Below are 18,130 nucleotides of genomic sequence, written 5' to 3' on the forward strand. Positions count from 1 at the left end.
TATGTATCTCGGTCAGTCTTCGGCGCATGTTGAAGATGACCATTGTTAGGTGGCTCAGACCTCCTCCTGGGGTCTTCAAGCTCAACATAGACGGCAGTTCGAGAGGTAACCCCGGGGAGTCTACTGTTGGAGGAGTTGCTCGTGATGCTTCTGGTCAGGTTCTTTTTTCGTTCAGCGAGTTCATCGGAGTCGGAACGAACATCAGGGCGGAGATGTGGGCTGTTTGGAGAGGACTCCTTCATTGTTCTGACCTTAGCCTTTGTCTCCTTTGGATTGAGACCGATTCCCAGATTTCCATCCAGATCCTCCGTTCTCGTAGATGTCAGTGGGCTCTTCACTTTATTGTCTCTAGGATTCGCTGTCTTATGCGGGGGCATGCTGTTCATATTTCTCATATTTACAGGGAGGGTAACTCAGTGGCGGATGCTCTAGCGTCTGAGGCCCATACTTCTCGGCGTTACACTTTCACGCCAGGGCCGGCTCTCCCCAGACATATCTCGATTCTTGTTTGCTCAGATCACTCAGGGCTGCCGTACCTGCGTTCCAGGCTCTCATAAAAAAAAAATCGGCCAAAAATAAAATTACAATTAAAAAAAAAATTTATTTCCTTCGCTCGTTAGTTTCCTTTGATTTTCGTCTATGGGTGCGTGTGTGGCTTTTTTCGCGTGCATGCGTCTGTGTGTGTGCGCTCATTTGGGTATGAGCGTGTGCGTCTGTGTGCGTGAGTTTGAGTGTTTAGGTGTTCGTGTGCGTGCTTCCGTGTGTGCGTGCGTCTACGTGTGCGGGCGTGCGTGAGTTAGCCTTTGTGTGCGTATGTGCCCGTGTACGTGCATTAGTGTGTGTGTGTGTGTGCGTGCATGAGTTATGTGTGTGTTTGTCTCTCGGTTTATACTTGCCCATTAGTCTTTGGGCGGGTCAGCCGTATCAGGCTTCTTCTTGTTGTTTGATTTTGTGCGTCTCCTCTTGGCGGAGCTCAAACGCCGACGCACTCGTTGAGGAGGTCAGCTTTGCCTCCAGGGCGGGCCCAGACGCCCATTGTCTCTCGGTTTATATTTGCCCCTTAGTCTTTGGGCGGGTCAGCCGTTTCAGGCCTTTTATTATTGCTCGGGTGGGACCAGACGCCCATTGCCACCTTTACAGGGTTTAGGAGGCACACCCTCTTGGACCCATCTATGCTGGAGATTTGGATGCTTGCTTTCAGCACATTGTTTCGCCACTGTAGCTTTCCACTTACCAGGGAGTTCTGGCGGGATCATACGCCTCCTTTGTGTCATCATAGTCTATGGCTACTCTGCTCTCTCTGGATTGACTCCTATATTTTCTGTTTTTTGATTCACGTATTATTGTTTACATATGTTTTTAGCCTTATGAGGAGGTCTTGGTCTAGTCCCCCTTCTCACCTAGGTTTTCTTTTCTCTGTACGGACGACATTTTTTTGTTTCAGTTATTTACAGGCAGGGGTCTGCCAAACCCCCTGCCACTCAGGCGGTTTTTTTTTTTTTTTAAAAAAACCCTAAACCCAAAACCCAAAAGCCTAATTTTGTGCCCCAAACCCTACCGCCGATCACTCCCACATCAAATTTCCCGGCCGATTGCTCTCCGATTTTCAATTCATTTTCACAGAATGGCCTACCAATCATGGGCAATCCAATTCTCCCATCAATTTTAGGATCGCCGGTCTCGATCAAAAACGCCCAATTTCCCTTCCTCTCACCGAGTCCACCACCGAGTCACCACCACGGCACTGCCCCGTTGACCGAGTCGGCTGCTTTCCAGCCAGGTTCCAGGCCCTCCGCCTCCTCGCCGGCCCTCGGCGGTGCGCCGCCACCCTCCGCCCGAGTCAACTCAGCAACTCGTCCGAGTCAACCCTTGCGAGTCAACTCTGCTTCGAACTCGGCAGCTTCTCTCCCAGGTACGTCACTTCCTGCCGTGTCTTTTCGTGATGTTTTAGCCCCTCCCTCACCTCGTTCGATTAAAAAAAGTTTTGATGATATCGGTAATTCAATGGAGGATATTCCGGAGCCATCCACTGTCGATGGGAAATTAGGTATCCGATTTCTCGACAAGATGATTTCTACTCTAGTCGAACATTTTAGGTATGCCCTGGTTGGGAAGATTTCGGGGAACCGATCCATCGTTCCTAACAATTTAATAGCTGCTGCTCTCTCTAAAGCTGGTTTCACTCGTTCTTATAGCCTGAAATTCCTACCCAAAGGTTTTCTGGTTATAATTCTATCATGTGAATCTGACTATGCTCTCCTCTGGTCCAAGAGTGTCATGTTTGTAGGCCCAATTGGAATCCGTTTTTCCAAATGGACTCCGGAGTTCAAACTTCAAGCGGAATCGCCCATAGCACCAGTCTGGGTTAGATTTCCAGAATTGCCGTTACACTTATGCGACAAAAAAAGCCTTTTTGCCATCGCTAAACTTGTGGAGAACCCTACTAAGATAGATGATTTCACAGCTGATGCATCCCGTGGCGTCTTTGCTAGGGTTTGTGTTGAGATTAATGTCTTAGAACCCCGTAGGGACCAAATCTGGGTGGTAGGGGACGGCTTCTCTCAGGACATCACTGTCATCTATGAAAAAATCCCCTCTTACTGCCTGGACTGCAAAATGTTGGGGCGACCTAGAGCCCAGGGGAAGGCGCCCCACCCCACCCCTACCCCATCACCCTCGACTCATCCACCCACTGAGGAGGGCCCTCACACCTCCTCGTCGGAGCCGCATGCCCAGATCCCTACCCAAACTAGGGATGCTAAACGCAGAAGGAGACGCAATGTGAGACCAACTCACACTAGAAATGATCCGTCCACCTCTAACCCCTTCGAGTTCCTTCAGCATCTGTCTGAGGATACGGGCCGTGGTCCCGATCCCCCTCTCGTGCCTTCGCACCCTTCTCCTGCTATCCCGCTCACTCCTGCTAGTGAGTCTGCCCTTCCAAGTTCGTCGCAGGCATCCCTCTCGATCAAATGTGCCCCTCTAGCTCTTCCCTGGGCCAAGGAGGCGGAGGAGGAGGATGCTGCTCAGTTTCTTGACTGCACGGAGGACCTTGGATCCCCGCACCCTCTCATTGTTCACCCCGTGATTGACCTCGTGCTTGACACTTCTCTCTGTGTGGTTAACCACAGTAGCCACTGGATCCCGACTGTCTCTCTCTCTCGTCACCTCGAGCTCTCTTTAATCCTAATTCTCCGCCCGAAATCTCCTCCTACTCTCTCGAGGAGATCATCCACCATCAAGGTCCCCCACACTCTGATTTCACTCTTGTTTCCACCTCCTCTGTTGGGGAAGACCCTGACCTCCACGGGCGTCGTGCTGAGTCCTGTGAGGGACGAGATTTTGATAGGGACATCCATGACACTGATATGTCCAACCAAGTCAATAAACGCCTAACTGAATTGAGAGAATTTCAACCGAAGAAGAATAGGCGCAGAGCTAGGTCCCCTCGACACAGATCGAGATCCCCTACTGTTCATTCCTCATGAATTGTCTCCTATGGAATATCAGGGGACTAGGTAACACTAAGTCCCTCCAGAAGCTCCACACCTTAGTGGATCGCCACCGTGTCAACATTTTGGCCATCTTCGAACCCATGACTGTCATGGTTCATCGTTTCATGACCTCGCAGTTAGGGTTCCACCAGGTCATTTCCAACTCCAATAATAAGATCTGGGTCTTCTCGTCGGAGGACGTCAAGGTCGAGCGCTTGCTTGATCACGATCAGTTCCTCCACCTCCGCGTCTCCGCTGCCTTTCTCCCGGCAGATGTCTTCTACTCTTTTGTCTATGCCAAGTGCGACCACATAGAGCGTCGTCACCTTTGGGATTCCCTCATCCAGGTTAAGCCAGCCAGTGGCCCCTGGCTTGTGGGTGGCGATTTCAATGTTGTGAGGGATGCTTGGCAACATCTTTGACAAAATAATTGAGGCGGAGAAGTTGGTGCGACTCGCAGAGGTGGCCTGCGAGAATGACCCCCAGCGAGCTCTCTTGGCAAAGCCTATCCAAGTGTAACGCGGATTTAGCTAATGCCACGGCTATGGAGGCCGATTTTTGGAAGCAAAAAGCCGCGTGAAATTGGCTGGAAGATGGGGAGATGAACAATAAGCTCTTCCACAATATGGTTAAGAAAAAGCACGTGGCCAACAAAATCTTCAGGATCTGGGACAACGGGACTTGTCTCACGTCTCCAGAGCTTATCCAGCAATCTGGGGCTGCTTTCTTTGAAAATCTCCTCACAGGGGACCCCTTTGTGCTTGACCGCCCAGACTTCTCTGACTTCCCGTCAATCATCTCGCAATCTGAGAACCACAGTCTCGTCGCCACCCCCACCTTGTAGGAGGTGCGCGCTGTGGTTTTCTCCATCTCTAGGGACAGTGTGGCTGGCCCTGACGGGTACTCCTCGCTTTTCTATCAGCACTGTTGGGATATAAACCATCAGGATGTCTTTGATGCAGTCCTTGATTTTTTTCATAGCTCCCCGATCCCCCAGAGTTTCACCGCCACCACGATCACCTTGATTCCCAAAGTGGCGGGCGCACACGCGTGGACGGACTTCCGCCCCATTAGCTTGTGCAATGTCTCGAACAAAATCATCTCTAAGCTCTTGTATTCGAGGTTGAAGACCGTTGTCGGAGACCTCATCTCTCATAATCAGAATGGTTTTGTTCCGGACAGACTGATCTCGGATAACATTCTCCTGGCCCAGGAGCTTACTCATAGTCTGAACCTCCCCACCCGGGGAGGTAATGTTATCCTGAAACTGGACATGACCAAGGCCTACGATAGGGTCCAGTGGCCGTTCTTCCTGGATGTACTCCGGAAGTTCGGTTTCTCTGAGCAGGTGGTGACGATGGTGTTGACTTGCATATCCCTTCGCAAGTTCTCCGTCAACATCAATGGGACCCCTGCTAGTTCTTTAGCTCGACCAGGGGGCTTCGCCAGGGCGACCCCCTGTCCCGTCTCCTCTTTGTTCTTGGGGCCGAATATCTCTCGCGGGGTCTGAACCATCTGTTCTCCAAGCACCCCGAGCTCCGCTTCCGTTCGGGATGTGACCTCATGATCTCCCACCTTGCATATGCTGACGATGTCATTATTTTCGCAAATGGTGGCACCCGTGGGATGAAGCGCATCAAAGATTTCTTGTGGCACTTCGAGAACTGCTCTGGCCAGCTGGTCAATGTGGTTAAGAGTGCCGTCAATCTGATCCCGAGATGCCCGGAGTGCCTCCGCTCCCGCATCCTGCGCATCACCCGGTTTGCGGAGGGGCACCTCCCTATGAAGTACCTAAGCGCACCGTTATTCCGAGGGCACAGAAAATGCGTGCTTTTCGAGCCCCGCCTGCTTCAGATCAGGAAAAAACTCGAGGGATGGGAGACTCGTACACTTTCGCCTGGGAGTCGCATGACTCTTCTCAGAAGCGTCGTCCTCTCGATCCCGATTTATCTGTTTCAGGTGGTCCAACCACCTCTGGCTATCATGGAGAGGATTGAGCTGATCTTCAATGGATTCCTGTGGGGCTCTCGTCCGCAGGAGAAGAAATGGCACTGGGCCTGGTGGTCCCGTGCGTGCCTCCCGCCCTTAGAGGGAGGTCTGGGTTTCCGCAGGTTGAAAGACCTTGTGACAGCTTATCTATTAAGTTGTGGTACAGATTCAGACAGGGATCTTCCCTCTGGGCGAAGTTCCTGCTGCAGAAGTACTGCAAGACTCTGCACCCATCTCGTGTCCCCTGTCGTGGGATCATCTCCCCTTCTTGGCGGCACCTCTTACAGATTCGGCCCCGCGCTGAGCCTGGCATTCGCTGGAGAATTGTTCACGGAGACATTTCATTCTGGGATGATATCTGGACTAGTGATACCCCTCTGTCTGATCAGAGGGAGGTTAGAGGGAACCGTGAAACCCGCGTCTCTAGTTTCTTCGTTGAGGGGGCCTGGGACAACGATCGTCTTTGCTCTGTTGTTGCCCCCTCTGTTGCGGAGGCCATCACTTTGGTCCCCAATCTTGTGGGTGAGCCTGATTCTGCCTGTTGGATTCACAGCTCGGACGGGGTTTTCTCCACAAAATCAGCTTGGGAGCTGGTTCGTCAACGTGGCCCTCCGTCTGATATCTTTATCCCCTGCTGGGGAAGGTGGATGAGACCCACCATGTCCTTCTTCTTCTGTAGACTCTGGCATCGGTGGCTGCAGATCGATGAGGTCCTTCAGCGACGTGGGGTGGCTCTTGCTTCCAAGTGTCAGTGTTGTGATTTTTCGGAGACATTCACGCACATCTTCCTTGACAGCCCCGTTGCCCGTCATGTCTGGCATTTTTTCGGTGCCATTTTCTGCTTTCAAATCCCCTCGACTGGGGACCTCAATTTGTTCCTCTGCTCTTGGAAGAGGACTCTCGACTGGACTCCGGGGGGCCACGTGAAGGAATTCCTGCCCTTCATTGTATTTTGGTTCCTCTGGACAGCTCGTAACGATGCGAAGCACCGTCACTTACCCATCTCTGGGGAGACGGTCAAGCATCAGGTTTTATCTTATCTTCGTCTTGCCCACTCGACCTCCATTGTTAAGCCCAAGCACTGGCTGGGCTCACTTCAGGTGGTGAGACAGATAGGTATCTCGGTCAATTTTTGGCGCATGCTGAAGATGACCATTGTTAGTTGTCTCAGACCTCCTCCTGGGGTCTTCAAGCTCAACATAGACGGCAGTTCGAGAGGTAACCCCGGGGAGTCTACTGTTGGAGGGGTTGCTCGTGATGCTTTAAGGCAGGTGCTTTTTTCGTTCAGCGAGTTCATCGGAGTCGGGACCAACATCAGGGCGGAGCTGTGGGCTGTTTGGAGAGGACTCCTTCATTGTTTTGACCTTAGCCTTTTTCCCCTTTGGATTGAGACCGATTCCCAGATTTCCCTTCAGATCCTCCGTTCTCATAGATGTCAGTGGGCTCTTGACCTTATTGTCTCTAGGATTCGCTGTCTTTTGCGGGGGCGTGCTGTTCATTTTTCTCATATTTATCGGGAGGGTAACTCAGTGGCGGATGCTTTAGCGACCGAGGCCCATACTTTTCGGCGATACACTTTCATGCCAGGGCCGACTCTCCCCAGACATATCTCGTTTCTCGCTCGCTCAGACCACTCTGGGCTGCCGTACCTGCGTTCCAGGCTCTCTTAAAAAAAAAATTCGGCCAAAAAAAAAAAATTTGTTTTGTTTTCTTTGCTCTCTAGTTACCTTTGCTTTTCGTCTATGAGTGCGTGCTCGCGTCTGTGTGTGCGCGCTCGGTTGGGTATGTGAACGTGCATCTGTGTGTGTGCGTGCGTATGAATGTAGACGATTGTCTGTGTGCGTTTGAGTGTGTTTGGTCACTGAGCGTGCGTGTGATAGTTCTTGTTTGCGTAGGTGTTCGTGTGCGTGCATCCGTGTGTGCGTGCATCCGCGTGTGCGTGCGTGCGTGAGTTAGCCCTTCTGTGCATAGGTGCCCGTGTGCGTGCGTTAGTGTGTGTGCGTGCGTGCGTGCGTGAGTTGTGTGTGTGTTAGTCTCTCGGTTTTTTACTTGCCCATTAGTCTGTGGGCAGGTCAGCCGTCTCAGGCCTTTCCTTACTGCTTGATTTTGTGCGTCTCCTCTTGGCGGATCTCAGACGCCTGACGCACTCGTTGAGGAGGACAGCTTTGCCTCCAGGGCGGGACCAGACGCCCATTGTCTCTCGGTCTGTAATGACCCGAATATTTGTTTTGAATGAAGTATTAATTAAGACATAATTAATGAGTTGTTAATTAAGTACTATTAAGGAATTGATAATTCGGGATTAAGCTGTTGGTATCCACCGAATTTTAAATGGATAACCCGACCTACTTCGGATTACATTATCTCGAGAAATCCAACTAGACCAATGAGATACTGACACGTGGCAGATAAGATTGGTTCGGATTTTCTGAAATAGTGCGGATGCAACCTATAAATGGAAGCCGATTCTTTTGTTTCCTTCACCGCATTCTTCAGAGAGAGTTCTAGTTGTACCATATTTTATAGCCAGTTTCTAGGGCACTTTGGTGTCGGGAAGTTTCAGAGCTAGTATCGACTCGAGGATGGGTCGGTAAACTGAGATCGAGACATCATCAGCGGGCTGACGACGGACGCAGATATAATCCTAAATCCTTAGACAGTGATTTAAGGATCATTAGGGAGATCTTTGTAGCATGTTTGATCTGGTTTGTTAGTGATTTCATTATGTTGGTATTGTCTAGGTTCAGAGCTTTCGGTCAGATTGTTTTAGTGAGGTACGTGATGTACTGACTGAGATATCCAAGCGTAGTATACACACTTATATGCTGCATATTTATCTGTTGCATGATACATGTTTTACTGCTTTGTCATATTATGCATGACACATCATGTTGAGCCTGATATCTTTTGAGATATACCTCGTTTGTTGGGGCCGCTTAGCCCTATTCTGTATTGTGGACGATGGGGCATCGAGAGCTACAGTGTCCGACGGGACCCGCGGGCTCTGATGACCTGGACATTGCAGGTCCACGTCATGATGATGAGTGTGGGAGCCAAAACATGCCTAGGGCAGATCAGAGACTACACACTCAGGCGCCTCTAGACTGAGCATGAGATTCTTGACTTGATCCTTGATATCCGAGCATATTGCATTTTGCATGCATCATATCAGTTTGTATACTCGTACATTCTCGTATTGGGCGATTGTCGCTCACGTCCTTGTTTTCATCTTGGGCACCCCATTCCACGGGGCAGGACTTAGGTTGGACGGTTCGGACGACCAGGGCAGTGGCTAGAGCAGTAGGGTTTTCGGTGGTGATCCAGTGGAGGTTTTCTGTGGTTATCGTTTTCTCGTTCAGAATCATGTTTTCGTTATGGTTGTATTAATGTTTAAGACTGATGTTAATGTTTTGTTTTCATTTAGGTTGTAAGATGATTAAGTATTTGGTTTCCGCTGTTTAATTGTGGTTATTAAGTTTAATGTTGCATGTTTATTAGTCTGTTTAGTAGTGGCTCGGGTAAGGGCGCTACACGGTCGCTTTTCGCCCCTTTTGTTTTTGGGTGGGTCAGCCGTCACAGGCCTTTTCTTGCTGCTTGATACTGTACATCTCCTTCTGTCAGATCTCAGACATCTGATGCACTCGGTATGTAGGATAGTTTTGCCTCCAGGGCGGGTCCAAACGCCCATTGCCACCTTTACAGGGTCTAGGAGGGCCCCCATTTGGACCCATATTTGCCGGAGATTCGGCTATATATCTCATCATGGTTTTAGATGTTATTCTGCTTTCACTGGAGTGACCCTTATATTATCTGCTTTTTGATTTACGTATTATAGCTTACATTTGTGTTTAGCCTTATGAGGAGGTCTTGGTCTAGTCCCCCTTCTCACTTAGGTTTTCTTTTCTCTGTACGGACGACATTTTTTTGTTTCAGTTATTTACAGGTAGGGGTCTGCCAACCCCCCGCCACTCAGGCGACGTTCTAAAAAAAAAAAAAACCCTAAACCCTAAAAAAAAACCCTAAACCCTAAACTCCAAACCCCAACCCTAAACCTGTATATATCATCAAAACAGCAATACAAGAGAACACCTGAAGAGAGGAGGATGAAACCAAACCTCTCTAAAGGCTAGTCATACAAAGCATAAAACAAAGACCTAGGGTGGCAAATACACGAGCCAAAAGCTAATCCCTAAGTGAAACGCATAATACAAAAGAACACATAAAAACAGCGCTAGATACATGAAAACAAATCGAAATCTATGTAAACAATAATGATCCAGCTCAGAAGTAGGTGCAAAAGACCACCGATCGTACCCATCTCTGAACTGTTATTCAATGTAAGGCCAAACTGAAAAGAACATCCTAATCCGAGATAGATCAGCTGAACAGGATCCCGCAATCAAAATAGTAATGAGCTGGAAAATCACGATACAAAAACAGTCGAAACACCAAAATAAGACCGCAATCCAGCTCAAACCAGAGAAGCTCCAAGACCCAAGAGGAGAGTAATAACGGCCTCCAGAGCCACCAATGCACACAGCAAAATATATCACAGCGTAGTCTCGACATGAATGGAGCCCCGAGCCAGAGAAACCAAAGAGAATGAACATCCAGAGCCACCACAACACGCGGCAAAAGTACGAAACAGGTATGTAGAGATATGCATGTAAAACCTGACGAAGACGCCCTCCAGGGAAGATTAGAGGGCCAAAGAAAAGCACCGAGAGGGTGAGTGATCCCGATGAGACCAAGTATGTAGTGTGCTAGTGTCTGGGCCCACTCGCACCAAACTGGCAAAACGGGGAAAAAGCAAAACCCCCTAAATGACCGTACGTGCAAAGAAAATTTGTACAAATACATATAGAAAGACAGAAGAAATGGATCCAAGTGAAAGAAGGGGCTGCAAACGGCTAAGAGCATCTATATCTCAAGTAGGGGAGCCCGGAAGTATACGAGCGTGCAAGTATAGAGATGTGCCTAGGGAGAGAAGGACCTAACTCTAAGGTAAAGTGCCCAAGGGTATGGGCCCTCTCCGCCAACACATACGCCACCGAATTACCCTCCCGGAATATATGCGAAATATGAACAGACCGCCCCCTCAAAAGGACCAAAATCCTAGATACAATGTGATCAAGACCCCAGCAACATCGACGGGAACGAATGAGCTGAATAGAAGCCAGAGAATCAACCTCGATCCAAAGAGGGAAAAAAGAATGATCGGAACAAAGGAGAAGACCCCTCCAAACCGCCCAAAGCTCAGCCCGGAGAGAAGACCCAGCTCCAATGAACTCGCTGAATGAGAGCAAAACCCTCCCAAAATCATCCCGAACAACGCCACCAGCTGCAGAGTCCCCAGATATCCCACGCGAGCTCCCATCCACATTAAGCTTGAAGCACCCGGACGGCGGTCGCAGTCAGCGAACAATCGCTGTCCTATGGAATCTGTGGAGAGCAACCGAAATACCCATCGATCTCGCCAAATGAAACACACCCAGCCAATGTCTGGGCTTGACAGTACGCGCAGAGTGGGCGAGACGTAGGTAAGACAAAATCTGGTATTTCACCCGTCTCCCCAGAGATGGGGAGATGATGGTGCTTAGCATCATTCCGCGCAGTCCAGAGGAACCACAGAACGATGCAGGGGAGAAACTCCCGCACATGGCCCCCTGGGACCAGACCAAGTCCCTCTTCCACGCACTGAAGAACAAACTGAAATCCTCAGTGTCGGGAATACGGACCCAAAAAACGGTGCCAAAGAAACGCCAGACAGACCGAGCTACCGGGCTGCGAAGGAATATGTGTGTGAATGTCTCGTACGTGCTCACAACACTGCGCACAGGCCTGCGGCCCAAGCAAAGGACAAGCAAAAACGGGGTCCGTGCCATTACACTTGATGGCACCTCCGAGCCTACACGACCTGGGTACACTGAGCCAGTACACGGGTCTCTGTCTAACTTTCGAGAGAAAGATACAGGCCTACATGGTCCGGCACTCAACAACGGGGTCCCCCTTTATTTTGGTTTTGACGGAGAGTTATTTCCTAATAGAGTTTATTATTTGGTAACTAGATTCATATCTTTGATTTGTAGCATATATAGACTTGATGATGTAAAAACGATTATTATTCATCTTTTGATATGAGAATTCTCTCAACACAAGCTTAGTTTCGTATAATTTGCGTGTACAAAGCAAACTTACAAAGCTTTATCTTTGGCGTTTGTCGATCGATCTTCACGAGGGTGCCAGGCATTTTTGGAGGTTCTTGAGCGCTTGTTCCCGTTAAATTTTGAACAGTCGTGAAGGTGAATAAACCTATCCATTACTTGTTTCAAAGATCGGGAAAACACACGAGTCTTGTTATCGTAATTGAATAGAGGGTGCGATTTATTACAATCGTGTTTGCTATTTATTCGTATCGAGATTCACGTCAACCCCTCAGACAAAAACTGAGATATCCAGACGTCACGGCCCCCGCGGACCACACACCAGGAGGACAAAGGAACGTCCCCGACCCAAGTGTCATCCCAAAAGGATACATCACCAAGGCCAACGCGCCAATGAATGCCAGGCTCCGCACGAGGGTGGATTCTAAGGAGACGACGCCAAATGGGGATATAGAACCACGGGCGGGGACACAGGCGGAAGCATCCAGACGGCAATACTTCCAAAAAATGAATCTCGCCCAGAGAGAGGAGCCCTGCCTAAATCTGAACCACAATTTTATTGAAAAACATTCAACGATATCTTTCAATCTGCGGAAGCCAAGTCCACCCTCAAGCACGGGGAGGCAAGCCCGGGACCACCGGGCCCAATGCCACTTCCTTTCCAATGGTCTCGAAGCCCAGAGGAAGGCATTAAAGGCCATTTCAAGCTTCTCCATGACAGCCAGAGGTGACTGAACCACCTGAAACAGATAAATCGGCATGGAGAGAAGCACACTGCGTATTAGGGTCATGCGGCTACCCGGAGAGAGGGTCCAAACCTCCCAACCCTCTAACTTCCTACGAACAGACTGTAGGAGGGGCTCAAAAAGGGAGCATGTCCGATTACCCCGATAAAGGGGAACTCCGAGGTATTTGATGGGCAGATGACCCTCAGCAAACCGGGTGATGCGCGGTGCGGAGGCGCCCAGAGCACCTCGGAGGCAAGATCAAAGAACTCTTGGCAGCATTCACACGCTGCCCCGAACAGTTCTTGTAGTGATGCAGAAAATCGACAAGGCGCTGCATACCACGAGACCCACCACTAGCAAAAATAATGACATCATCAGCATAAGACAGGTGGGAAATCAAAATATCACAATCAGAACGATACCTGAGCGCAGGATACTGCAGGTAGAGGCGTGATGGGATTCGATGGACGAGGTACCTGCAAAGATTTTAGGTAACCCCGTTAAGGTTGATAAGATTACTGCTGATGGTTCCAGAGGTTCTTTTGCTAGGATCTGTATTGAGATTGATGTACTTCAGCCTCGTCAGGAGAAGATTTGGGTAGGATGGGGTGATCATTGTCAGACTGTTGAGGTTATTTATGAGAGAATCCCCCATTTCTGCTCTCAATGTAAGATGCTGGGACATTCGCTTGATTTTTGTTCTAGGAATGTTAAGCCTTTTAGGACGAGGCGGCGTGGGCCTCAACGTCAGGCTGCTCATGCACCTTCGTCATCTGATCTGCATCAACAGGGTTTACGTCCTCATGGTAAGGGTGTTGTATCGGATTCCCCACTTCCGGTTCCTACCACGTTGGCACAGGGTGTTACTTCATAGATGGCCATGTCCAGTGACACTGATTTTCCAGAGCAGGTTGTTAAGCGTCCCCGTTGTCTGCCTGTTGTGAGGAAAGATCCGAATCGACCTATTGCTACGAAGAATTATTATGAGGTCCTGCAGAATTTGCCTACGGATTCTGGTCCTGGTGAGTCTTCTTAATAAGCTCGTAGTAGAAGGGAATATTGCGGCAGGTTGTCCGTTTCGGCCAGCTTCGGCTCGGGCTAGTTCGTCTCAGACCACAGCTACAGTTGATGTAGTGACTTCTTCTATTACAGTTGTTTCTGCACCTGAGGATGTTCCGATTCCGGTGGTTGAGCTTGCTTCTACTGTCCAGGATCCTGTGGTGGGTACCCTGGTTTCGTCTCCATGCCTTCATTGGAGTTTTCTTCGGCTAGTGTTGGTAGTATGACAGGTGTGGTGCCTTCTTCTATGACGGAGTGTTTATCTTTACCGCTCCCGGGACGTACGCGTTCTCAGCAGCGAAGGTATTACAGACAGAAGGCAGCTCAGGCGAGTTCACCCTACGGGCGACCTCTCGATCCGGGCTGATTTAGTTTTTTCTGCCTTTTTGGGCGGTTAGTGGTAGGCGTTCACTGCAGAGTTCTCCTTGCCCACCTTTTTGTTTTTATTTTGCTTGATGTATTCCGGGTCAATCCTTGGTTTGTTTGCTTTTTGTTTTGTTGTATTTCGAGTTGTCCTGTTGTAGTATGTTGTTATTTATGTTTGATATCATGATTGTATAGCCTTTTGTTGGAGGTCTTGGTCTAGTCCTCCTCCCATTAGATTTTATTTGTCCAGCTCTACCTGCCGAGGCCTCAGATTTAGCTGTTTCACTAGTTCCATTTTTTGCTTCTGAGAATTTGAAAAAAATAATAATAATAATAAAGAAAGCAATTTAATTTTGATAATTAGTGCTAAATAAAATGGAAATTTATTCGCAGAAACAATATTTTCGTAAAAGGCCACTACTCACCGGATTGAGAGTGCTGTGCTCCTTGAAAGTCACTTCCAGCACCGCCGCCTGTTCCTTGAACAGGCGGAGCTTCTTCCTCGACGCCGCGTCGCCTCCGTCTTCCTCTATCTCCATGGAGCTGCTCTCCGTTCTCTCTCCGTCGTTCGCTTCCCTATCACTTCTCTTACCGCTTATGCTTGAAACTGTGCTGTTTGGGGATGTAACAATCACTTCTTCATCTTCATCGCATTCTACTACAGTTAATGTTCGATTTATATCGATCCCACCAAGAAATGTTCTGGGCTCCGCCTGGAGAGCTGAAATTTTCAAGATTGAAAAGATCTTCTTTTAGATTTTCAGGATAGATGAAAAGACCAACTTTAAATGAGACACTAACAACTATACTATGCATGCAATATGTCATTGTTAACTAGTAACAGATCACAATTACCACCTAATTTTAAGGGTATGCGTTAAGTAATTTGGCAAAATAACAATCAAATTTTGGACATTGAAAGTTGAAATTTCATATAAATTCAGCTAAGATTTGAACGAAAATCCACATGCAAAGATTTGGTGAATTAAAAAAAATACCAATTTCTAAACCAACTCAGATACCTGCGACAGTTTGAAATGCATCAGTTCTTGAATTTTTTTGCAGCTGCATAAAAGGTGAAGGAGATCTAAACAGATTCAACGGCAAGGGAGCCGCTGCCGCTAGGCGCGTGGCGGAAGGCGGAGGAAGAGGGTCAGGATTCAGATTCTCCGGGCATCTCAAGCTCAAACTCAACCCTAAATAATCATCTTTTTTTGCCATCTCCCCTTTTCTTTCCTCTCTCCCCCTTTTCTTCTCGCAATTCAAAAGAAAAGATACCAAACCAACTTTTGTTCCTCTCTTTTGGAGAGAATAAATTTTACAGAGAGTTTGTTCGAATCCAAGAGAACGAGAGAGCCTTCCGAAATGGGCTAATTTATATATTTATTTTTCAAGAAAAGGTTACAGCTTTTTTCATAATGATGATATATGGATCACAGTGGAAATTTTAAATGACATAGGTCAGAACCTACACACACGCGTGTGTATACTTTGATCACTTCATGGGGTGTATGTGTGTGTAAATCTGGACCTTTTTGATCCACCTCATGGGGGCAAGTATTATATATCTATATATATATATATATATATATATATATATATATATACACCGCATACATATATGTATGTGTATGTATGTACATGAGGTGTATAGAGATACAAGAGAGATGTTCAATGATACCCGTGTCAGATATGTGTGTTGATAGGATTTGGCTTTGATTTTTTAGTTTCGTTTTTGCAGTTTTGCATGGGATTTGACTTGACTAGTGCCTACATCTATTCAATGTTCAATCTTGGGGTTTTAGTCCTTGTTTGGGACAAAAGAATTGCGATTTTACTTCAAGAAAAGTGGTATTAATCAAAATTTGGATCGGTGAATCTTTTGGTGGGGCAATCCACAAGAAAACTTATAATGAGATTTCTCCAAACATGTCCCAACGACTTGGCGCAGAGGTTTGCTTCTTTTTCTTTTTTGATTTTTTTTATAAATATTTATATTAAAATTATAAATATATTTAAATAAATTTATGGCTGCCAAAAGAAAAGAGCCACGGACTTGTAAAGGTGAAGCTTTTTGAGTTCTATTTCTAGTCTGGAAAAACAACCGACGGAATACAAAGCAGCCAATCGAAACAATCATGAAATGATACCAGTTTCGTATCGCCCTTGAAGTAAATCGTCGCATCTACGGTCCAATCAATTGAGAGAGAATCAATAGATTTCTTTTCGAGAGCGCTTCATCCTTCCCGAACGCAGCATACAACCCTATTTTATTATTTTAATAATGAGATATTTATAAAATAATAAACTTAAATATTATTATTTAAATTTATTAATAATAAAAACTTAGACATAATTAAAAATATATTAAATGAAATATAATAATTAATATATGTAAAATAAAAAGAATATTTTGAGAATATTATTTTTGGTGTAAGATTTGAAACAAATGGACTGGAAATGAATGTTGTATTTGGTGCAAAAATCGCGCTATTTTAGTGTAAAAGTTGCACCAAAATAGATTTTGTGGTTGGAGATGACTTAACGGGTCAATTATTTAACTTTCAACAACAAAAATAAAGTAATTGAAAAAATAAATAGAATACCCAAAGTATTACTGATATACTGCAAAAAAATTAATTATCAAATACAATTATCTAACTAAAAGAAATTTGAAGTTCTAAATTTTTGAAGTCCCCAATGATGGTTTCTATGCTCAAATTTTTAGCAATTTCTCTCAATATACACCAAATCTAATGTAAGTAAAGTCCATGCAACGCAATGCATGTGCAGGACCGGTAGTATAAATTAGATAACTAAGAAGGAAAAAAATGAGATCTAGATGACAAGAACATGAGTCTAGTGTGAAAGGAAGAGGGGTTGGACAACCAAACCAACAGTGTGCATTTAATTTTGTATACTGGAAAAATATTTCTGTATTGTAACAATGTTATTAAATCTGCCCCCGGATACGTATGGCACACATTATGTTCCGGCACACATTGTGGGATAAATATTTTCAAAGAATGGACGCAACAAAAATAGATAAACAAGAATGAAAACGAATAGATATGCACATAGAAAAAAGTGAAATATCTGATGACTCGGTATGGTAAATGGGAAAAGCGGCAAGGAAACCAACACGGTTGAAAAAGGTGTGAAAACATGGAAAACTCCACAAAGATGAAAGACAATAATGTAGAAACATAAAAAAACTAAAACCTTGTAGAAATTTTAAATCATAAAAACAGGAGAAAGTAAGCGTCGATTTGTAGAGACCGCCGTCTTTCTTCGAAGTGATCTTTCTCAAGTCCCCGCTGATCCACTCAATAGAAGTGTTTCAGGCAGAACTCCACCAACTACCATAATAAACACCGGTCCCAACAGACTCCACTTATCCACATAAGAGGCGTGTTTCAGAACTCCAACATAATAAACACCAGTCCCAACAGACTCCGAACAACAAGAAATCTACATAGCCTTATTCCATTATTCCGCTCTGCTTTTATGAAAATGAAAAATTGATTATGAACAAACTAGTTTGCGAAAGAATTGTGCAGATCATGCATGTAAATGATGTAATGATTAGATTTCAAACATACACACCAATCAATAAGATGTTATATGCATTGGCTCTTAAAATACGATGACCTTCATGGTTTAACCGTGAAACCAATTCGAGGGGGACAATTAACATGCCATGAGAGAGCCACAAGAAAATTTGAGGACTCAACATATTGGGATTATTTTTTGCTTTCATGCAAATATGCTTCTTTTTAATAGGTTTGGCCAACTCCAAGTTAAAACACTACCTAAAATGCACATATGTGGACAATATTGATATAATTATTGAAGAAAATATTTCAGTTTCACAAAGTTTCATCTATTTAGTATTAGAGAATAAGAATATCCTGATATTTGATAATCAATTTGAGGTCATAGGAGGAGCTATTATGAGTTAAGGAAATGTCTACCTTGTTTAAATATTAGCAAACACAAAAAAAAAAAATCTTTCTTTGATCTCACTTGACTTTTTTCGGTGCTTAGACAACCCTAGCAGTGTGAGTACATCCTTGAGCTCCTTTATTCAAAATATGTCAGTTTGTCCTGCAGAAAATAAATAATATCAGTTTAGCATATACATCCCGAACTCCCTTCAAATACAGCAAAACAAAAAAAAAAGTAAACTCATTTTCACAAAATAAAAAATATTTACCTATAACCTTAAACGAAACCTGTATATTGGTTCCAAGATGAAGAAGACGCAGAGTCGCAGACGATTTCAAGAAGAATTAGGGTGAACTAGGGTTAGACCGCATACGATGTGAAG

General features: G+C 46.0%; 1 protein-coding gene across 1 annotated transcript; it reads right to left on the minus strand.

The window, feature by feature from the left end:
- Positions 1 to 14,038: 14,038 nt before the first annotated feature.
- LOC140814257 (homeobox-leucine zipper protein HAT3-like) lies at positions 14,039 to 15,124 on the minus strand. Its single transcript, XM_073173180.1, has 3 exons — positions 14,823 to 15,124; positions 14,226 to 14,521; positions 14,039 to 14,104 (listed from the first exon to the last, which is right to left on the minus strand). Exons 1-3 carry the CDS (start codon positions 15,019 to 15,021, stop codon positions 14,039 to 14,041), a joined length of 561 nt encoding a protein of 186 aa, XP_073029281.1. The 5' UTR covers positions 15,022 to 15,124.
- Between the last annotated feature and the right edge of the window lie 3,006 nt (positions 15,125 to 18,130).

Source organism: Primulina eburnea, chromosome 15, assembly GCF_022965805.1.
Source record: "Primulina eburnea isolate SZY01 chromosome 15, ASM2296580v1, whole genome shotgun sequence".
NCBI lineage: Eukaryota > Viridiplantae > Streptophyta > Magnoliopsida > Lamiales > Gesneriaceae > Primulina > Primulina eburnea.